General features: G+C 40.7%; 3 protein-coding genes and 2 non-coding genes across 6 annotated transcripts; all 5 read left to right on the top strand.

Annotated features, from left to right (window-relative positions):
* The first annotated feature begins 10,126 nt into the window (after positions 1 to 10,126).
* On the top strand, positions 10,127 to 11,420 carry LOC135666229 (protein yippee-like At4g27745). Its single transcript, XM_065177798.1, has 3 exons — positions 10,127 to 10,417; positions 10,560 to 10,671; positions 10,992 to 11,420. The coding sequence occupies exons 1-3, from the start codon at positions 10,344 to 10,346 to the stop codon at positions 11,217 to 11,219; spliced, it is 414 nt and encodes a 137-aa protein (XP_065033870.1). The 5' UTR covers positions 10,127 to 10,343; the 3' UTR covers positions 11,220 to 11,420.
* Positions 11,421 to 13,392: 1,972 nt separating this feature from the next.
* On the top strand, positions 13,393 to 13,466 carry TRNAV-AAC (transfer RNA valine (anticodon AAC)). The gene has a single exon. It is a non-coding gene; the product is annotated as a tRNA-Val (tRNA).
* Positions 13,467 to 13,861: 395 nt separating this feature from the next.
* TRNAV-AAC (transfer RNA valine (anticodon AAC)) lies at positions 13,862 to 13,935 on the top strand. Its single transcript has one exon. It is a non-coding gene; the product is annotated as a tRNA-Val (tRNA).
* Positions 13,936 to 15,359: 1,424 nt separating this feature from the next.
* On the top strand, positions 15,360 to 19,807 carry LOC135666159 (BTB/POZ domain-containing protein At3g05675-like). The gene is made up of 3 exons (XM_065177732.1): positions 15,360 to 15,542; positions 17,470 to 17,602; positions 18,285 to 19,807. Exon 3 carries the CDS (start codon positions 18,347 to 18,349, stop codon positions 19,667 to 19,669), a length of 1,323 nt encoding a protein of 440 aa, XP_065033804.1. The 5' UTR covers positions 15,360 to 15,542; positions 17,470 to 17,602; positions 18,285 to 18,346; the 3' UTR covers positions 19,670 to 19,807.
* A 629-nt stretch (positions 19,808 to 20,436) lies between these two features.
* Positions 20,437 to 22,163, top strand: LOC135584568 (histone-lysine N-methyltransferase ATXR6-like). Of its 2 annotated transcripts, XM_065177730.1 has the most exons (5): positions 20,440 to 20,882; positions 20,956 to 21,257; positions 21,328 to 21,428; positions 21,496 to 21,708; positions 21,791 to 22,163. In XM_065177730.1, exons 1-5 carry the CDS (start codon positions 20,642 to 20,644, stop codon positions 21,948 to 21,950), a joined length of 1,017 nt encoding a protein of 338 aa, XP_065033802.1. In that variant the 5' UTR covers positions 20,440 to 20,641; the 3' UTR covers positions 21,951 to 22,163. The 2 variants fall into 2 exon arrangements, with proteins under 2 accessions (XP_065033803.1, XP_065033802.1); XM_065177731.1 differs by having other exon boundaries at positions 20,437 to 21,257.
* Positions 22,164 to 22,257: the final 94 nt, after the last annotated feature.

Genomic DNA, 22,257 nt, shown 5'->3' with positions numbered 1-22,257 from the left:
CGTAAACTGTAATTTACGAAAATACGAATTTACGTCTGAATGCAGATTCGGAAAGATCAGCGGTTAGAAACTTGTTCGTGAAAGCGCAGAGAGCAGAAGCAATGTAGGAGGTTTGCAGTAATGATTAAGTGCTCAAAGATAAACGCAAACCAGAGATTTATAGTGGTTCGGTCAGTCTTGACCTACTCCACTCTTGGCTTCCTCCACCGACGAGGTCACCGACGTCAACTAGGAGCCTTCCTTCAATGGGCGAAGGCCAACTGCCCTTTTACAGTTTCTTCTCCTTTTGACAGGCTTAGGAGACAACCTTTACAGATCCTTTCTCTCCTCTCTTTACAACTCAGAATTTGAAGAACAGAAAGAAGAGAACTTTAGGATTTTTCACAAGTTTGAGCTCTTAGAATCACAGAGAAGATCAAAAATTCGGTATGGATCTGTGTCTTCTCAGTGCTGAATGGGTGGGGTATTTATAGGCCCCAACCCATTCAAATTTCGAGCTCAAAACTATCAAATCCCGGAATTCCGGGATCAGGCGGTTGCACCTCCTGACTGGAGAGGTTGCACCGCCTAGTAGAGCTCGAAGTCTGAGCTCAGGCGGTTGCGCCTCCTGACTGGAGAGGTTGCACCGCCTGGTAGAGCTCGAAGACTGAGCTCAGGCGAATGCACCTTCTCTGTCAGAGGTGGTTGCGCCTCTCTGCCAGAGCTCGAAGACCGAGCTCAGGCGGTGCATCTCCTGATAAGAGAGGTTTCACCTCTCTGCCAGAGGTGGTTGCACCTCTCTGCCAGAGGTGGTTGCACCTCTCTGCCAGAGCTCGAAGACCGAGCTTAGGTGGTGCATCTCCTGGCCAGAGAGGTCGTACTTCTCTTCCAGAGCTCGAAGACTGAGCTCGGTGAATGCATCACCAGGCAGAGCTCGAAACTTGAGCTCAGGCGGTTCTACCGCTTGACAGAGGAGGTTGCACCGCCCAGTCTCGCTTGGAGACTGAGTCCTGGGCGGTTGCACCTCTTGGCTGGGGCGGTTGCACCGCCCAGTCTCGCTGGGAGACTTAGCCTGGGCGGTGCTACCTCCCTGCCTGGGCGGTTGCACCTCCCTCAGCTACTTGGGTTCGAATGGGTTGAACCATTCGACCCAACTTGAGTTCTACAGGGGCCCAATTGCCCCAGGATTAAGCTAATGGGATCACCTCCCATTTCTAACTTAATCACCGTGCTAACTACGATTAAATCTAAGACAATTTCTGCAGCTTTGCTTCGGTGCGTCAATCGCTTCTTCCGGCGAGTTTCCGGCGAACTTCCGTCGATCATCCGATGAACCCTCGGTGATGCTTCTGCGGACTTCCGGCAAACTCCTGGACTTTGCAACGATCCACTTGGCGAGTTCCGACGAGCTTCGCTTGGCAAGCTTCTGGACTTCTCGGATCTGTTCTCGCAGAACCTCCGACGACCGTCCGTACTTCCGTCGAACTCTCGAACTCCCAACGTGATCATGAACTTGACTCCGGCGCAACTCCTGCTGCTTGTCTATATTTCATCGTAGTTAATCCTGCACACTTAAAACAAAACTTCGATCGAGACAATTAATTCTAAGCAATTAACCAAGTTGTCCGACATGTCATTGGTCCCTCGACGCTTCGTCTGATTCTTCGGCGCATCGTCCTCTCCTGCGGCCTATTGCCCAATCGGCCAGTTGACTCCGCAACTCCGATATCCTTGGCGCAATACCCGCTCTTCTTGGCCCGATGCCCAAGTCCACAGCCCGAAGCCTTCTGTCGATACGTCGACCGATCCACCAGCTCGACGTCCAATCTTCTGACATGTTCCTCTGGCACAACATGATTTTTCTGCTTTAATTGTCTCATCCTGATCAAAGCATCCTGCGTCACTCAAAACGCAGATTAAATCATAAACATATATCAAGTAGTTTCATCATCAAAATACGAGATTCAACAATCTCCCCCTTTTTGATGATGACAACTATTTGATGACGGAGTTAACCTTAACTCCCAGAGTTTAAACAAACTCCCCCTATCAATATGCCATATTGATAGAACTTGGAATTCAAACTGAATTCAAGTCATTGCAATATTCATCATGAATACTTGCAACACGTCAACATGAACATATGCATAAACTTATGTATCACATGTCATGTCATCAACATACTTCTCCCCCTTTGTCATCAACAAAAAGGAGAAGTACCACAATCAAGTGTTTGTGATATGGTTTAACTCATTGCATGAAAAACATATTATCAAGTTTTATCATCATGCAGTTTTGAAGCCAGAAAAATTTAGCAAATGTTACATCATGCTTCAAACATTCAAGCTATCAAGTTTTAGATATGCAAGTTTTGCAGCATACAAGATAGCACTTTTAGAACATGCAAGCTAGCAGCTTTGAGATGTTCAAGAAAGCAACTCTTGCTTCTTGAGATATGCAAATTTGTCAAGTTTTGCTAGATGTGCAAGTTAGCAAGATAACACATTTGCTTCTTTTGAGATAGCAACTTTTCGCTTCTCTTTAGACTACAAGCTAGCAATTTTTACGATATACAAGTTTCACAATATACAAGCTAGTAAAAACTTCGAAAGCAAATGCAAGATAACTTTCTTGTGTAGGCTCATGATTATTGCTTCCTATTGTAATGTGCAGGTTGCAAGTCTTGCTTCTTGAGATATTCAAGATAGTGATGTTCAAGAAGACAACTTTTGCTTCTTGAAATAAGCAAGTTAGCAATCTTTGCTACTTACGATAGGCAAGCTAGCAATCAAGTTTTTGCATCTTCTTGACTTGTGCAAGCTAGCTATCTCCCCCTTTGTTATTGTCAAAAAGAAAGGAAGAATACAGTTTTGTAGTTCTTTTTCCTTTTACAATGATTTCAAAATCATGACAAAGGATGAATAATTAAGTTATGAATGTCAAGACAATTTTTCATCATGAATATTTTATCATTGCATGCATCATTATCATAAGTTGAAGTATTACATGCATAATATCATATCATCATTCATAATTACATTAATGTGTAACTTAGCACTCATAGCTTTTTAAATCATGATTTACATCATATGCAATACATCACATCATAATTAGAAGGCACAAGTATTGCATGCATAATTGCAAATCATAAGTGTTTCATATCATGATGGTATCAATTTTGTCAAATTATATCCTACCATGCATGATCAATACTTCTCCCCATTTTATCATTGAAAACAAGAAGGAAGTAGGGAAGAGCATAAAAGTGTAAATTATTTCGATCATTTCAAGGCATTTATAGAATTTTTGAAACATAGGAGAATGATTAATTTAAGCATGCAATGTTTCAATCCAATTCAAGTCATGAATACCAATACTTTCATATTGTGAGTATCAATTCATGAATACCAAAAGATATTATTTGTGATTTCAATTTTGCAAGATCATGATTATGATTTAGACATAACTTATTCAACTCAAATCGTCAACTTGAAACTCATAATCAAGTCATTAAAATTAATTTCGAGATTCACAAAATATCATGAAATCAAAAGACAAGTTGCATTTCATTTGAAGAACTCCTTTTTGATAAATGTAGGGAGCATAATGAACGATCTTGATTTATAAAGAGCTTCATGTTATAATTATCAAGATCATGATTTTAATAATTATTCTCTTTAGCAAAGAATCACAAAAGCACTTTATTTTTGCATAAGAATTCTCATTGTATTATGATTTATAAATTCTTTTTCTGCACATGAATCATAGGAGATATGTATGTGAAACAAATTTTTGCAAGCAAAGACACTATCATTCATATTTCAAGATGGAATTTATAAGCAGGAATCATTTCATCAAATCCATTTTAGAAAAATATTTTTCATAAGTGTATGAGAAAATCCGATTGTTAGGATACCAATTGTTAAGTGAATCCGAAAATGAAATTAGTACTTTCATGCATTCGGATAAGATTTTGCTATAGATTTTCAAGTTCAATTATGAAGATAAAACATGCTCATGATCATAAAAATTTATGTATCCAAAACATATAATTTCCAACATGTTATAGTGTAAAATCATCATGGCAATTAAGTGATTTGAACATTGAATCAAGAATGTCCGAAAAATAATCTTAACACGTTCATGCATTCGAGCACATTTTTGCCATAGTTTTTCAAATATACTCATGAGAATAACACATGCTTATCATCGACTTAAAACCTCATGCATAAAATTGTTAATCAAAATATTTAATTTCATCATTATGCATTTCTTCAAATCAAACATGATCTTTAATTAAAGTCGAGAAATAACAATGGAAATCAACGTAATACACATTTTTACTTCTTAACCATGATTTCATATTTTCAATCAAGATCATTTTATTTATTTATTATAGAATATGCAATATTATCATTTTCGAAATTACTAGCATGATCATGTAATTTTCAAGAAAATTAATTCTAAACTAAAAAGAAAATACATCATGAAAGCGTCAAGTAATTTCAAAATAAATCAAAGGCATTCTAATTACCTCAACGTCGTAGGCTGTTAAGGCGTAGTTTGCCACCTCGCTTTTGTTGATTTTTTCTTCGTCTTCGGAGGAGCTCGATTCATCCCAATTTTTGTTCTTCTTCTTGCGTTTAAAGCAAGTAGTTCCATTCTTTTTGCTTTTTAATTTTCGTTTCATTTGTAGTTTAAGTTCACCATCACTTGAGCTTATGCTCGAGTGGTCTTCAAATGTTCTATGTCCCAAATCCTTCCTGTTCTTTGGAAGGTTGTTTTGTTCATCATTGTCCTCATCACTTGAGTTATCGCTCAAGTGACATTCATTTGTCCAGAGTTCCAAATCCTTCCTGTTCTTTGGAAGGTGATTTTCAAGTTCTTTACGTGCATTGCACGTCATTTCATATGTGATCAATGAACCAATTAGTTCTTCAAGTGGAAATTGGTTCAAGTTTTTCGATTCTTGAATAGCAGTTACTTTTGAATCCCAAGTTTTAGAAAGTGAGCGCAAAACTTTGTTAACGAGTTCAAAATCCGAAAAGCTTTTACCAAGTGATTTTAAACCATTGACGACATCCGTAAAACGGGTGTACATGTCAACAACGGTTTCGCTTGGTTTCATATGAAAAAGCTCGAAATCATGCAGTAAAATATTAACTTTCGAGTCTTTGACTCTACTAGTTCCCTCGTGCGTGATTTCAAGAGTGCGCCAAATATCGAAAGCCGTTTCGCACAAAGAAACCCGATTGAACTCATTTTTGTCCAAAGCGCAAAATAAGGCATTCATAGCCTTTGCGTTTAAAGAGAAATACTTCTTCTCCAAATCCGACCATTCGTTCGTCGGTTTAGAGGGAAGTTGAAAGCTGTTTTCAACGATATTCCATAAATCCAGATTTAGAGAAATAAAAAAAAACTCTCATTCGAGTTTTCCAATAAGTATAGTCCAATCCGTTAAAGAACGGTGGACGAAAGACCGAAAAGCCCTCTTGAAGAGCCATTTCTCTCGGGTGTAAATCCGAAATGAGAAATACCCCGCTCTGATACCAATTGTTAGGATCGAGAGCACTAAGAGGGGGGGGGTGAATTAGTGCAGCGGAAATCTTACAGCGATTAAAAACCAAAAGCTGCGTTCGTTCAATAAAAACTATTATGATGCAAAAGCTAATTCTCAGTTTGTATCTAAGTGCAGTTTGCGTCTAAGCGCAGATTGCGTCTAAGCGCAGTTTGCGTCTAAACACAGTTTGCATCTAAGCGCAGTTTGCGTCTAAGCGCAGTTTGCGTCTAAACTCAGATTTACGTCTAAACGTAATTTTACGTCTAAACGCAGATTTACGTCTAAACGCAGTTTTACGTCTAAACGCAGATTTACTTCTAAACTCAGATTTACGTCTAAACTTTGAAACTCGTTTGTATACTCGCAGAAGACAGTATGCAGTTGAAATCAAGACGTAAACGTGAACTGAGAACTGATGATTGTGAGAGGAAAGCCGATTTACGTCTAAATGCAGTTTTACGTCTAAATGTTGAAACTCGTTCGTAAAATTGTAGAGGACAGTTTGCAGTTATCAATAGGATCAAAATGTAAGTGTAAACTGCAAAGAAACTCTTTCGTAAAATCACGGAAGACAGTTCTGCAGAATCAAACGTAAACGTAAACTGTAATTTACGAAAATACGAATTTACGTCTGAATGCAGATTCGGAAAGATCAGCGGTTAGAAACTTGTTCGTGAAAGCGCAGAGAGCAGAAGCAATGTAGGAGGTTTGCAGTAATGATTAAGTGCTCAAAGATAAACGCAAACCAGAGATTTATAGTGGTTCGGTCAGTCTTGACCTACTCCACTCTTGGCTTCCTCCACCGACGAGGTCACCGACGTCAACTAGGAGCCTTCCTTCAATGGGCGAAGGCCAACTGCCCTTTTACAGTTTCTTCTCCTTTTGACAGGCTTAGGAGACAACCTTTACAGATCCTTTCTCTCCTCTCTTTACAACTCAGAATTTGAAGAACAGAAAGAAGAGAACTTTAGGATTTTTCACAAGTTTGAGCTCTTAGAATCACAGAGAAGATCAAAAATTCGGTATGGATCTGTGTCTTCTCAGTGCTGAATGGGTGGGGTATTTATAGGCCCCAACCCATTCAAATTTCGAGCTCAAAACTATCAAATCCCGGAATTCCGGGATCAGGCGGTTGCACCTCCTGACTAGAGAGGTTGCACCGCCTAGCAGAGCTCGAAGTCTGAGCTCAGGCGGTTGCACCTCCTGACTGGAGAGGTTGCACCGCCTGGCAGAGCTCGAAGACTGAGCTCAGGCGAATGCACCTTCTCTGTCAGAGGTGGTTGCGCCTCTCTGCCAGAGCTCGAAGACCGAGCTCAGGCGGTGCATCTCCTGATAAGAGAGGTTTCACCTCTCTGCCAGAGGTGGTTGCACCTCTCTGCCAGAGCTCGAAGACCGAGCTTAGGTGGTGCATCTCCTGGCCAGAGAGGTCGTACTTCTCTTCCAGAGCTCGAAGACTGAGCTCGGTGAATGCATCACCAGGCAGAGCTCGAAACTTGAGCTCAGGCGGTTCTACCGCTTGACAGAGGAGGTTGCACCGCCCAGTCTCGCTTGGAGACTGAGTCCTGGGCGGTTGCACCTCTTGGCTGGGGTGGTTGCACCGCCCAGTCTCGCTGGGAGACTTAGCCTGGGCGGTGCTACCTCCCTGCCTGGGCGGTTGCACCTCCCTCAGCTACTTGGGTTCGAATGGGTTGAACCATTCGACCCAACTTGAGTTCTACAGGGGCCCAATTGCCCCAGGATTAAGCTAATGGGATCACCTCCCATTTCTAACTTAATCACCGTGCTAACTACGATTAAATCTAAGACAATTTCTGCAGCTTTGCTTCGGTGCGTCAATCGCTTCTTCCGGCGAGTTTCCGGCGAACTTCCGTCGATCATCCGATGAACCCTCGGTGATGCTTCTGCGGACTTCCGGCAAACTCCTGGACTTTGCGACGATCCACTTGGCGAGTTCCGACGAGCTTCGCTTGGCAAGCTTCTGGACTTCTCGGATCTGTTCTCGCAGAACCTCCGACGACCGTCCGTACTTCCGTCGAACTCTCGAACTCCCAACGTGATCATGAACTTGACTCCGGCGCAACTCCTGCTGCTTGTCTATATTTCATCGTAGTTAATCCTGCACACTTAAAACAAAACTTCGATCGAGACAATTAATTCTAAGCAATTAACCAAGTTGTCCGACATGTCATTGGTCCCTCGACGCTTCGTCTGATTCTTCGGCGCATCGTCCTCTCCTGCGGCCTATTGCCCAATCGGCCAGTTGACTCCGCAACTCCGATATCCTTGGTGCAATACCTGCTCTTCTTGGCCCGATGCCCAAGTCCACAGCCCGAAGCCTTCTGTCGATACGTCGACCGATCCACCAGCTCGACGTCCAATCTTCTGACATGTTCCTCCGGCACAACATGATTTTTCTGCTTTAATTGTCTCATCCTGATCAAAGCATCCTACGTCACTCAAAACGCAGATTAAATCATAAACATATATCAAGTAGTTTCATCATCAAAATACGAGATTCAACATTTCTAAGTTCTTATCTTTCTGAATCTGCATTCAGACGTAAAATCGGTGTTTTCGTACGATCTTTACATTGCAGTTTACGTTTACGTTTTGATTCTATTTATAACTGCAAACTGTCTTCTGCGCTTTTACGAACGAGTTTCTAAGTTCAGATCTTTTCGTAAAACTACGTTTAGACGCAAACTGCGTCTGGACGTAAAACTGCGTTTAGACGTAAACTGCGCAAACTGTGTTTAGACGTAAAACTGTGTTTTAGACGTAAACTGCGCAAATTGTGTTTAGACGTAAAACTGTGTTTTGGACGTGAACTACTTTTAAACGTAAAACTACGTTTAGACGTAAAATTACGTTTAGACGCAAATTGCGTTTAGACGTAAAACTACGTTTAGACGTAAAACTGGGTTTAGACGTAAAACTGGGTTTAGACGTAAAACTGCGTTTAGACGCAAACTGCATTTAGACGCAAATTGCATCTAGACGTAAACTGTGTTTAGACGTAAACTGCGCTCAATCTTAAGTAATATTAGAATCGGCTTTTACATCGAAATCGTGTTTATAGAACGAACGCAGCTTTCGTTTTTAATCGCTGAAAGATTTCTGCTGCACTAATTCACCCCCCCCCCCTCTTAGTGCTCTCGATCCTAACAAGAAGTAGACAATCAACCCGAGGGAGTCTCCGACCTTGAAGCCCGAGCCCAAGTCCGACCTCGTCAGACTACGACTCTCGCTGATCAAACGCTAACAAGAGTGATCTTACACACCCGAGACTGAACCGAGTCATGCCAACTCACTTTGCCACGATGTGAATGATAGAAATGAATTTCCATAACTCATTCATCATCCAAAGATGGATGAGGATAAGTAAACTACTAAAATAGATTTAATTTTTTATATCTTTCTTTATTTAAATTTGTTCTTTATTCTTAAAATGTTTATAGGCCATGGGTATATTTGTTTGTCATCTCATGTATATATTTTTTTATTTTAATATTAATTATGAATAAAAAAGTTTTTTAAAATGGAGAAAAGGAGAGAAAAATAAAAGAAGAAAATACTTTCAAATGGAATCCGATGAATTCGTATATTTATTTAAGAATTTATAACAATATTTATTATTATTATTATTATTTATTATATATGGGTGAGTAGTACAAAATAAGAGATTTTTCCAAACCATATGTGTCGGTGTTAAACCTGATTCAAATAAAATCCTTAAAGGTCGAGTTTAACTAAATTAGTTTTCGGTTTGGCTCTATTAAAATAAGATATATTTGAACCAAAATTAATTTGGACCTTTCAAAATTAGATTCAATTTATAATTAAAAAAAATATATCAAATAAATTGATTATATTTAATTAAATCAAATCAAAATCTTGGACTAATTAGACTAGCATGATAAAAATTTTATAATTAGATCCACATCATTTATGAAATTATGACATTAGAATCAGGCCAAATTAAACTTTTGAACCGATTTAATTAATTTGTTTGAACAAGATTAAAATAGTAAACTCAGTTCGAATAATGTTTTTTAAAATTAAAATCAATTCAATTCAAATCGATTAATCGAATTTAAGAATAAAACCTTCCAAACGAGATCATTTATAGTCTTCAAAATCGAATCAAATTAATTTAAAACAAATTGATTTTTTTTATTCGAATTGAATACCCCTAATTATAGGATTATTTTCTATTATATATATATATAGTATAAAAAAAATTAATGGAGGAATTATACTATTTCCAAATTATATTCCATAATATATATATATATATATTTATTTATATTATATACCATAAAATGGTTTCACCTATCTTCTGCATCGCCTGCTCGTCCGTTAACACCACGCTGACTACTACTTAGAGCGGCGTCTTCGATTGCCCCATACCCGTCGCCTGGCGTCACAGGGTGACCGGGCGCAGTGTGGGGCCCCAGTGGCCGATCCAATCATACGATATAGAGACGGTGAGCGGATTCATTAAGAACTCTGTTCTCTCTCCCCTCCTGTCGCCCAGAAATCCCCAATCTCCGCCTTTAATTCTTCCCATAGATCCAGGTAAAACCCAGTCCTAATCCTAACTCGTCCGATGAACATTCTTTCTTCTCCTCTGCAAACGAAGCAAGGAATCTATCAATCTATCTATATAGATACACATTTTTGGGCGCTACTTTTGATGAAGAGTAATTTTGTTGGGTTTTGATATTATCTTGATTTTACCAACAAATCTTAATGGCTTTCACTGCAAACCCCTCTTTTTTTCCCCTCCTTATATTGTTCCCTAATGTTTCGTGCTTCCAGTTCTTTCCCCTTGTGCGGCGGCGACGGTAGTCTAGTGGTACGGGTGTTCGATTTTAGGTCAGTTGATCCTCTTCGATCGTGGATTGGGGTTTTGCTTGTATTGGGGGTATTAAGGTTTTTGTCATTTTTGGTGTGTTTTGGTGGTGTTTATTTTGTTTGCGGGAAGTGGATTGACTTTCTTGTTTTAGCGTTGATTAAGAGCAGCCGGGGCGCCATCCATGGCGGAATTGATCGGGCCTCGTGTTTACAGCTGCAGCAATTGCCGAAACCACGTCTGCCTTCACGATGATATCATATCCAAAGCATTTCAGGTGAAGCTCTTGTAGCCTATTTCTTCATATATTCCTTGATTTCTTCAGGTATTCCTGCATGCATTTTTGTAGCCTATCTGTTGTGTTTTGAGTTGATGTTGATGATTGTCAAAAGTTCTTTTTGTCTTACGCAATAGTTTATATCGATGGAAGTTGTCCTTCCAGTGAAAACTTGGTGTTCATTTTAGAACATTCTTTGCTGATTTAGGAGATTCATGATAGTATGTTGTTAAAGTTAACATCTTGCTATGATCAAAGGAGGCGACAATTTGGTCAATTGATTTTGTGATCTTTATTCTACATTGCCTTGATCGGCACAGGGGAGAAACGGGCGTGCCTTTCTGTTTTCTCATGCCATGAATGTTGTCGTGGGGCCAAAGGAAGATAGGCAGCTGATGACAGGGCTGCATACGGTTGCCGACATTTACTGCCGTGATTGCCGTGAGGTGTTGGGATGGAAGTATGAAAGAGCTTATGAAGAGACACAGAAGTACAAAGAAGGGAAGTTCATATTTGAGAAACCCAAGATTGTCAAGGAGAACTGGTAGTAAAATTTCTAATGGATGCTGTGTTGGTGAAGCTTGTGTTGTGAGCTTCCTGTCAGTGTAACATTGTTGTCTGTGTGTTCTGAATCATCTGATAGAACCATCTGTTCTTGTGCATAAGGCAAATGTAAGTGAGAACTCATCCCAATTGTTGCATTCTTGCTTCTCTGTTTCTGTAAAGATTGCCTATTGGCAATTGTTTGATCTCTGTGAATATCAGACTATGGTATTGTGGATGTCGGTCCTACAACCATGAAATCGATTGCGTATTACTTGGGAACAACCGTAAGTGCCTTCTTTCGTTTATGCTTACATCTTTAAGGCATATTGTGTGATTTATTTTGCTGTGATCTACCTAACAGTGGGTTTTAACTGCTTAATCAGTCACCAATTCTAGTACATCATTTTCATTCCATGCATTATTTATCAAAAAGCATGCCTTGCTCTGAACAATAATAATTTAATCTGAGATGAGTTTCTTAAACTATTAGATGTCAATGGATCGAAGAAGACAACATCCTTACCCATGACAAAATCAGGCATAAACTTACCTTGTAAGAAGAAAAGACATGAAATGGTCTGAAGATTGATTTGACAAAATCAAAATGCTTACGAAAAAAATTCATCAAGATCTTGTTTTGTTAAGTTGCATTATTTGGTTTTAGTTCTTGACATTTGATGAAATTCTTTCAGCAGCTGTTGTTAAAGAACACCCCTTTCCAAAAGTTATCGGCCTCCCTCCTTGTTTGGTTCTACACTACAGTATAGGCTAAATGTTTCTGCAAAGCAATGGCTATCTCATAGTCTATTTCATGCATTTAGAAAACCAAAAAGTTTACTTATTTGATAATTATGGGGATGGGAGCCTTCCCATTTATTTCTTTTTATTTTTTCTGATTATACTCCTGCTAGAATACTTTACTAGGCCTGTCACTGCTTAACAAGTTGTTGTTTAAATATCAGGGATATCTCAGTTCTGATGGTTATTGATTGTTAGTTTCAATTTAGTTTTTCAAGATTACCCCAGCTCTAGCATGGCTAGCAATTTGACACTCTTCTGGTGAAGGTTCTGATGACATTCTTACTTTTCACAATTTTTCCTCAAAAGATAATCCGAAAGAAAAGCAAGAAAGTCCAATTAGCAATGTTTAAGATTGTAAAGTTGTGGCCCTGCAAGTTCATCTTCTTGCACTCATTTATGTTCCAGACAATATAGTATATCTCATGCTACATTTTGGATTTAGTGTCTGTCTCAGTTGGGAAAATTATAATGAACTGATGTCATTTTTGCATTCTCCAAATGAACCCCTTGGTGAGATGTAAAATTCCTTTAGTGGATTGGTTTATTGTGTCCATTTACATGTTATGTTTGTGTGCTTATATTGTATATCTGAGTAGTTTTAACTTTTAACCAAGGTGATGTATTGCCATTCTGATTCCTAAGGTTGTTGCCTCCCTCTTTTTACATGTTTATGTGTTCTACTTTTACTTCCACAAGCCCGAAAGATGCTTAAGAGTTGAGTTGAGATTTTTGGTGGTCATGAATAAGAGGCATTAGTTGCATTGGCAGCTATGCTACTGTGCTAGAGGATATTTGTTTCAGGAAAAATAAGCTATATAAAATTTCTCCCTATAAATAAATCTCGTTTGTCTCCAGGATTAGCTAACTTGATCCCCTTGGATGGTTCTGAATTCACTTCGATCTGCAGTCTCAAGAACTTCCTCAGTTATATATAACTCTAGAACATATTATTATGTGTGTGGCATGCTGTATTCCTCCATGAGCTAATGACTGCTATCAGGAGTATGTATGTTTTCAATATGGTCTGATGAGAAAAATATTGCTTCCATCTCACATTGGCTCATGTCCTTCATCTTTTGTGGTGCTTGCTTCTTCTAGTTTCTGTGGTGATGATGACAGTTCTGTATCTAATCCAGAATGGGTTTCAGACAAATAATGTTTTCCTAACCTGGATTTCTTACGATAATATGGTGTTAAATGCTGTGGAATTTCTGTATTTAAAGCCTTTCTACTTCTCCTCATTATTGTTGCTACTATTTGTGCTTAGTAGAATGGTCTAAAATTTTATATAGTTTGGCAACATAAGCCTAAGCCTTAGGGACACAATCTATCATCATTTAATATATAAAACATATATGAAAAATGACATAAGCTGGTGTCGTGGTGTAGTTGGTTATCACGTCAGTCTAACACACTGAAGGTCTCCGGTTCGAGTCCGGGCGACGCCATTGGTTGGTTTTAGTTTCTCTGTTAGTAGTTTTTTCCCCCTCATTTTTCTAGGAAGATCCAGTTATACATTGGAATATGTTCAAGGGATTTATAAATATTATGAATATGTTCATCTAATAGCTCTACTTCAGTAGATCGGTAAGCTTGACTCTCGACTTGATACGAAAATGTTAGGAAGTCTAACCCAAGAAATATTATGAATATGTTCAGCTTTGACTCTCGACTTGATACGAAAATATTACGAAGTCAAACCCAAGAAATATTATGAATATGTTCATCTAATAGCTCTACTTCATTAGATCGGGAGGTATAAGATGATGATTGGGTTCCCTCATAGAATATTACATGACATATTATCTCTTTATAATGAAATATAGGAAACCTAAGAGCGAATGGTGTCGTGGTGTAGTTGGTTATCACGTCAGTCTCACACACTGAAGGTCTCCGGTTCGAGGCTGGGCGACGCCAATGATAGGGTTTAGTTTTTCTGTTGTAATTTTTTTTCCTCGAAACATCTGGTTATAAATTATGGAACATATTCAAAGGATTTATAAATATTATGAATATTTTCATTTAATAGTTCTACCTTAGGAGGTCGGAAAGCTTGGCTTGATCTCAGCCAATATGCAGCCCTCCTTGATAATGAGATGATCACGGTCTTTCAAATAATATGAGATGTATGATGGACTCGATATGCCACTAGGTCGAAAATAGATCAAAGATGTATGAACTCAATATACCGGATGAACCATATGCCACATTTCAAACTCATTTGGTAAGAGTCTCGAATAATATTCTTCGGAACTCTTGCCAAAGGAGTTCGAAATGTGGCATATGATTCATCTGATACATTGAGCTCATGATTCTTTGATCCATTTTCGACCTAGTGTCATATCTAGTCCATCGTACACCTCGTATTGCCCGGAATGTTCGTCTTGGATCACCTCCTAAATGATGACCTTCGTCTTCTCCTTCAACCCTATACACCATGTGACAATTATGTGTCGAATAATGATTAGCTAACGACGTGCTCTCCCCCCCCCCCCCCCTCACAAAAAAATATTATTCGAGACTCTTACCAAATAATGAATCATATACCACATTTCTAACTCCTTTGGCAAGAGTTCCGAAGAATATTTTTTGATGAAAGAGGGAGAGTACGTCGTTAACTAATCATTATTCGACACATAACCATCATATGATGTCCAGGGTTGAAGGAGAAGACGAAAGTCACCATTTATGAGGTGATCCAAGACGGACATTTCGGATAATACGAGGTGTCCGATGGACTAGATGTGCCACTATATCTAAAATGGATCAAAGAAGCATGAGCTCAATATACCGGATGAATAATATACCACATTTCGAACCCCTTTGGCAAGAGTCCCGAAGAATATTTTTTGGTGGGGGGGGGGGGGGGGAGAGAGTATGTCGTTAGTTAATCATTATTCGACACATAACCGTCATATGATGTTTAGGGTTGAAGGAGAAGACGAAGGTCACCTTTTACCCATTTGCCAATGTGAGCAAGGACCCAAGGAAAACAGTTATAGATTGCTCCTCCCTCTTTTGTGACCCATCTGAATAATAAACCAAGAAGAGGTTATTGAAGACGATTACAAACTGCTTTCCCGTAGAATATTTCATGAAATATTCTATCTCTTTATAACAAGATATAAAAGCTTATATCAAACACAATAAAAAAAAAAAAAGGAAAAGAGGACTTATCTATTTCAAACATTCACATCCATAGATTATTAAAAAATTTCCGCGCAATTAAGTGCAAGCCTATTTATTTCCAGCAATCATTCGTTGGAAATCTCTGACCTCCAATCATTTGTAAGGAGCGGTGGGCCGAAGTCCAAATCAATTTAATTTAGCTTGAATCGAACCCGAATTGATTGATTGGGTTCGACGAAGCCAGATTCCCCTGACACACTCCATCGCCCTTCTCCTTTCTCCCTTTAACCTAATCCTCGTCTTCCTCGGCTTCCTTGCGCGCATGCAATCCGGCGGCCGGCGTTCGTGGGTAAGTCGGGCGGGCCTCCGACGTGCATCCCCTCTCTCAGACGGAGGTACCTTCTTTCATCTCCCCGTCGCTCCTTCTGCGTTTCTCCTTCCCTCTCCCCCTCTGGCGGTGTGACCCCGACGTCCGGCTGTATAGCCCTTCTCCCCAGCGAGCCGCCGTATCTCCCCTTCTTCTTCTTTCCCTCTCTGCTTCTCCCCTGCTCTCAGCCAGCCTCCCCCTCCCACCGACGCACTCTTCTCTTCATGCTTCTTTCGCTCGCCGACAGCCCCCATCTGCCATCCAGCCTGCAGCCCCCTCTCTGATTCTGTCAGCTGCCTTCAACTGCCTTCCTCCACGTTCAGTCGATCTCCTCCTGTTCTCAGTCCCCTCCCCGTACCTAATTACACTAAATTCTTATTAATAATAGTTCATGCAATGTGTTGCTTATTGAATTTGTTACTGATTGGTTCTTGAATTGTCACTGCTAGAATTCTTGCCAAAATTCCTGGACTTGTGATGTTAATTTTATTTTATTTTATGTTTTATTATTATATTTGGGCAATATAATACCTCGATGCCTTATAGATGATTAAGGGAATGAATGTTTTAGTGGTGATATCTTCATCATTGTCTATATCCTTAATTATATTTTTTAATTTTTATACTGATGAGCACCTCACTTTGCTCTGAGTGAGGGCCTAAGCATCTCGGGCATTTTGGAGCCTTAGTGCATTTTAGCTCGCTTAAGCGAGCGCCTATGCCGCCTTTGACAACACTGGCTAAGACTCTAGAATAATTGGAGGCACTCTGAATGCTCCCTTTATAGCAAGTTTTGATGCTGCTGCCTATGGTTCTCTTGAATACCTCTGGCTGACTCTTACTCATCTTGATACATTGTTGGAAACCTCAAGAGCAGTGACATGCCCACTCTTGGACCGGATGGCCCTGGTTCTCTTGCCTTGCTACTCGGTCCTAGTGGAATCCCGAAAGGGGTCAAATCCCCCAATCAAATCTGTCTCCTTTCTCTCCTTAGAGTTTCTTCTTCTGATACTCATTTATGGTTGCTCCAATTTAGATGAACCCTTGTTTACCAAGGCTGAGTGATGATCAGTCATGGGTTCCTCGGTGGGACACTATTCACACATAACAACCCAAACGACCTATCCTCCATCCCCCCCCCCCCCCCTCCTCCCAAAGATCAGTGTTCTTGAGGCATGCATAAGTGACATGAAAATATGTTCAGTACTTCCATTTTTCACAAAGAGTGTGGGAATAGCGGGACAAAATTAGAAAAAGTAAATAAGGTAATGTGGTTACAGTTCATGTCTTGTTTTTGTTGAAAAAAATGAGAGCTACTGTAAAGATAATATGTACTAACTACAGGTAAAAAAAAAACAATTTAGCTAAGATTGTTATTTTCAAATGAATAATTGATATATTACTCCTGAAGTTTGTCAATTGTTGATTAATTCTTGATGTTGATTCAGTGGATAATCTCTATTAGAATATTCATCTGTGTATGACTAGAAAAATTCCAACACATGTCTCTAGCTTGGAGGAAGTTGCTCATGTCCTTAAGGTACCAACAGAGGTTTCTATCAACCATGTTCTATGATTTATTTTTGCTCCAATAACTTCTAACAAGGAAAATCTTAATTTTACAGTACCTTGTTTTGGCAAAAGAAAGCTCTCTATAACAGGCCAGTGATCAGACTCGTCATAAACAATACATGGTTCCAAAAGTTCCTGTGTTAGACGAAAAATGGTGGGGGTTGAATAGGCTTCAACTGTTGGTGATTTATGTGGAAATATGTCTTCTTGCACAAGATATTCTACTTCAGTGTATCTGTCAAAAAATTCTCATAGTTCATTATGATGATTGATTATATGTTAATCATATCTTGCAAGACTTTGTGTGCTACATATATTTAGTTATGTGCATATCTCTAGCCACATAATACCGTACCACTAAATGATGATTAAATTTTGGATAGGTGCATGATACACGAGTACACTTCTGATGCTTTTACACAAAAGTTGGAGCATGCACACAAGATACATATTAAATATGGAAAAGCTGGGAGCTGGCCAATTGAGAATAGGGAATGCTGGTGTCAACATCCAAGGGTATGACTTTGCCGACATTTCTAAACATGGTAGATGTTCTCTGTGTATAAGTGGTTCTAGTTGTTTTCATGCTCAATGTGTCTTATCAATTGTGCATTCAGTGTAATCTGTTTTCTTCGAATATGTCTGGTAATAGTATTTGACTAGTTTATTTAATTGAGGGTATTGTTCATCCTGATAAAAAAGACACCATGTCTTACTAATTGGTCATGTTCGATTCAAAATTTTGCAAATGGTAGACAAAGATAGCCTTGAAACTCTAAATAAGTACTGGTTCCATTGATGATTACTCAAAGAAATAGAAAAGTCCTATTATGTGTCTGTATGTCCAAGGTCTGCAAAGCCTTGTGCTGACCAGCATTGACCTAAAACATGTCATTGGCACAGACCAGAAGGTGTGCCAAAAGGACGGAGAAGAAAAAAGGACTTATTTTTATATTTGAACCACTGGTTTAAATCATTTTATACTAATCATGGATCTAAACGATGGGATTGAATGTCCTGTTCAAGATCAAAAGTTATATGGTTAGTGTACCTAAACTTTGTTAGAGGGAAAAGAAAGATAGCGGCTGCCGGCATTTTGACGTGGATTTCATTTACATAGTAACAGTATAGTTTGATTTGAGTAGGCTTTTGTTAAACCATAGTTATTAAAATCTGAACGTTTTTGACCTCATTACAGACCTATAGCATCTCTGCAGTTCATAAGGAAAGCATGAATCTAAACAGATTATATTTGTGCAAATGGAACAAGCCTGCTCTGCTAAGACTCGTGGCTTTGGTGACCGGACAACAAGTGATGTCACTGTTTGCTTGAGGAACAGAGATGGTAGGCCAGAGTGGTTCCACTGCCACTCAAACATTTTGAGGAGAGAGAGCAAATATTTTGCAGATCGGCTCCTTGAGAACCGTCCTGCTTCTCCGAGTCATGATACGGGTAATTGCATTGAAGTTCACTGCACAGGAAACGAGTATGACAATTATGTTAAGGTCTTAAAGCTACTTTATCTCTCAGAAGAGTCAGTTCTAGACTCATGGGATTCTGTTAAATCTGCCATTGGTGTTCTTCGAGTTTCAGTTTCTCTTCAATGTAGATCAATCATCCAGAGCTGCATCCTGTACTTGGAGGCTGTACCTTGGGAGGAAGACGAAGAGGAAGAGATCATAAAAGTGGCCTCTAGCCTAGGCCCTGAAGCTCAACCACTTTTAGCTCGGATAAAACCTGTCAGTACAAATGACACTAAGAATGTATTCCTGTCAGCTGTTCGTTTTGCTATGTCCGTCACAAGTCCTGTTCCTCCATTCACGGATGAACTGAAGACTTCTGCCCAGGAACAAGTCGAGTACATGCTTCTGGAGGATGAAGATGCTCCTCTGGTTGCAGTGGATGAGGATGTGAAATCTGAGGTCAGTACAGGCCTAGCCAGGATGTTTACGACATTGGAGACAGCACTGAATATGCTCGCCTCAGATGTTGATCAGTCGCTCGAGGCAGGTGAACACCAACTCTTGCAGAGCCTATCAGATCTTGAGTGGATGTGTAACATAATTCCGAAGATGGAAATGATGAAGGAATTTGTCTTCGGTTGGGCTCATGTCTCTGATCACATCCTGGCAGTCATTCAAGATGAGAAGTACAGCTCCAGCTTGTGGTCCGTCAAAGCAAAGTCGATAGAAGTAACTGGAAAAGCTTTGGATGCTATCGGCTATGGCAGCGTCATTCTTCCAGCACCATTCAGAGTCCACTTCTTGAGAACATGGCTCCCTTACATCAGGAAGATGAAGCCTTTACTGGATTTGAAGAGCATGGAGGACGAATCATTTCCCTATAAGATGGATGGCGATTTGTGCCAGAACGTAGAAGGTGCGATCACATCTCTTGTGCTTGCTTTGCCGTCGAATGATCAAGCGGAGATATTCACAGATTGGATGAAAAAAACTGAGCAGTTGAGTTATCCTGATTTGAGTGAGGCATTCGAAGTGTGGTGTTACAGGACCAAAGCTGCAAAGAGGAGGTTGATGGCCAGCCTAAATGAAGCCGGCAATCCTGTGGTCAGCCTCCGATGATCTCATTTTTGTATGTCGTAACAGAGACACTATTCCTTTTCATTCCTATGGCTCAAGGTTTCTACTGTTGTTAGTAATGTTTCAAGGGAGATGAACCTGTTTGACCCATTTATACATTCTAGGGCATGTTATGGTCAACCGTTGACTTTGCAAAAGGATGTGCTTTTGAGTAACGACAGTAAAATCGAGCTCAGGGTGGAAGAATCTCGATATACACACGATTGCATCAAAGAAGTCCTTTGAGTTTTTACTGGAAGATGTCTCATAATTATAGTTTCCTATGATATCGTAATTCTGTAAATACCTCTTGTCATCATCCATCCATGACCCAATGCCTTTGCTTTGTTGCCTATGTCGCTGACCACTCTTTCCCTTACTCATCTCGTCCTCGGGGTCTATCAATTTTCGTCCCAATGGTATCTTCGTGGAGCATCGTCTCACACTCTCTTACCTTGCCTCGGTCTCACCCCCATTTCTCTTCTCAAGAATGCGATAGATGGAGGGCAAGGTAAGGGTGTTCAAGCGATTGTCTACAACAAGGAGATTGCTGGTTGATGGTCTAATGGATGGAGAAGGATAAAACAACAACAAGGGATATATATAGGATTAAAAGAAATAAAGGACGCTCATTATCTGAGAATATATATATATATATATATATATATATATATATATATATATATATATATATAAAATAATAATAATAATAATAATAATAATAATTACTAATGGAACAAGATAGGCCCATAAACTTGTTACATGGGCCTGCGCTTGGTAGTAATATCGCATTTAGTTACCCGCCACAGTGACCGGGAAATCTTCGCGCCAAATCCGACCCCTGATGCCGCGAGTGCGCGCGAAAACGTTCGTCCCCGCCGTTTTTATAGCTCCAGCTACAACAGCCGCGACGGTTCCTTTTTTTCTCACCTATCTCCCCTCTTCCCTTCCCTTCTGCCATCCTCTCTCTCTCTCATGGCCCCTAAGACCCCCTTCAGGAGGCGGACCAATGCGCCCTCCAGCTCCAGCCTCTCCTCTGCCGTCCTCGACGCCATCCGGTGCGAGGAGTGCGGCTCCGGGGAGTCCGCCGACAAGCTCCTCCTCTGTGACAGGTGCGACCGAGGGTTCCACCTCTTCTGCCTCCGCCCCATTCTCGCATGTGTCCCCAAGGGCCTCTGGTTCTGCCCCCCTTGCTCCGCCGAAAAGAGGCCCAAGAGTATGTCGACCCTCGATCCGATCCTTCGCCCCCTCCCTCTCCTTTCTTCATGGATCTGCGGGTTTGGTTGCAGGGTTTCCGCTAATCCAGACAAGGATCATAGATTTCTTCCGGATACAGCGGTCGTCGGGGCTAGAGAAGCTGGAATGCCGGAAAAGGAAGAAGAGGAGCGGAGGGCTGGTGGTGGCGAAGAAGAAAAGGAAGCTCCTACCTTTCAACCCGATCGAAGACCCCGATAGAAGGCTGGAGCAGATGGCGTCGCTGGCCACGGCCTTGACAGCCACCGGCGCCGTGTTCAGCAACGAGCTCACCTACCGACCGGGCATGGCGCCGAGGTCGGCCAATCGCGCGGCCAATGAGAACGGAGGGATGCAGGTGAGGAATTCATCCGATTTCTCTCCGATTCCACTCCTTTGAGCGCTCTGATCTCCAACCATATCTGTAGGTGCTGTCCAAGGAGGACGTAGAGACGCTGAACCTGTGCAAGCGGATGATGGAAAGGGGCGAATGGCCACCGCTGATGGTCGTCCACGACCCACTCGAAGGGTCAGCATCTCCCTCCCCCTTCCTCCAATTCAATCCCAAACTGGAACTCACCATCGCATCTGAACAGGTTCACAGTGGAGGCGGACAGGTTCATCCGAGACCTAACCATCGTGACCGAGTATGTGGGCGACGTCGATTACCTCAAGAACAGGGAGCACGACGACGGCGACAGTATGATGACTCTGCTCTCGGCGACGAACGCTGCGAGGAGCCTAGTCATATGCCCTGATCAGAGGAGCAACATCGCCCGGTTCATCAACGGCATCAACAACCACACAAGGTGAGGCCTTTCTTTCCCCTCTCCATCAGATCTCAAAACCCTAATCTGAGAAGAGGCTGAGGAATTAGGTGGTTCCAAGCAGGGAAGGGAAGAAGAAGCAGAACCTCAAGTGCGTCAGGTTCAGCGTCGACGGGGAGTGCCGAGTTCTGCTGGTCGCGAACAGAGACATATCGAGGGGGGAGCGACTGTACTACGACTACAATGGCAGCGAACAAGAATACCCAACCGAGCATTTTGTTTAGGAGTTGACTTTCTTTGGAAACCTCATGAAATGGTCAAACCATCAGCCAACGTTTTTGTTTTACATCATGGTCAAAGCATTTCGAGTATTAGCAAACAGTAAGGAGAAAAGATTTGCAATGTTGGGGATATTTTGTTTCAAATGGAGTTCTAATTGTAATGATGGACACATTTTGTTTCAAATGGAGTTGTTCTAATCTATGTTATGGATATGATTTGGGCTGATCAAACCAGAGTTGTAAGCTGGATTCCATTGGTTTATTGTGCAAATGTACATGCAAAGACAAATCATTACTAAGTTTAATATTA

Source organism: Musa acuminata, unplaced genomic scaffold, assembly GCF_036884655.1.
Source record: "Musa acuminata AAA Group cultivar baxijiao unplaced genomic scaffold, Cavendish_Baxijiao_AAA HiC_scaffold_1077, whole genome shotgun sequence".
NCBI lineage: Eukaryota > Viridiplantae > Streptophyta > Magnoliopsida > Zingiberales > Musaceae > Musa > Musa acuminata.
The sequence above is the reverse complement of the archived record's forward strand: the minus strand, read 5'-3'. Positions and strand labels throughout refer to the sequence as shown.

Bases quoted from the DNA above. Each gene is read 5' to 3' on its own strand.
- LOC135584568 (XM_065177731.1), top strand. From the start codon at position 20,511: ATGCCGCGAGTGCGCGCGAAAACGTTCGTCCCCGCCGTTTTTATAGCT. The intron at 21,429-21,495 runs GTCAGCATCTCC...GCATCTGAACAG, and splicing joins GTCCACGACCCACTCGAAGG to GTTCACAGTGGAGGCGGACA. The intron at 21,709-21,790 runs GTGAGGCCTTTC...GGTTCCAAGCAG, and splicing joins GGCATCAACAACCACACAAG to GGAAGGGAAGAAGAAGCAGA.
- LOC135666159 (XM_065177732.1), top strand. From the start codon at position 18,347: ATGGAACAAGCCTGCTCTGCTAAGACTCGTGGCTTTGGTGACCGGACA.
- LOC135666229 (XM_065177798.1), top strand. From the start codon at position 10,344: ATGTTTCGTGCTTCCAGTTCTTTCCCCTTGTGCGGCGGCGACGGTAGT. The intron at 10,418-10,559 runs GTCAGTTGATCC...GCGTTGATTAAG, and splicing joins GTACGGGTGTTCGATTTTAG to AGCAGCCGGGGCGCCATCCA. The intron at 10,672-10,991 runs GTGAAGCTCTTG...TGATCGGCACAG, and splicing joins TCATATCCAAAGCATTTCAG to GGGAGAAACGGGCGTGCCTT.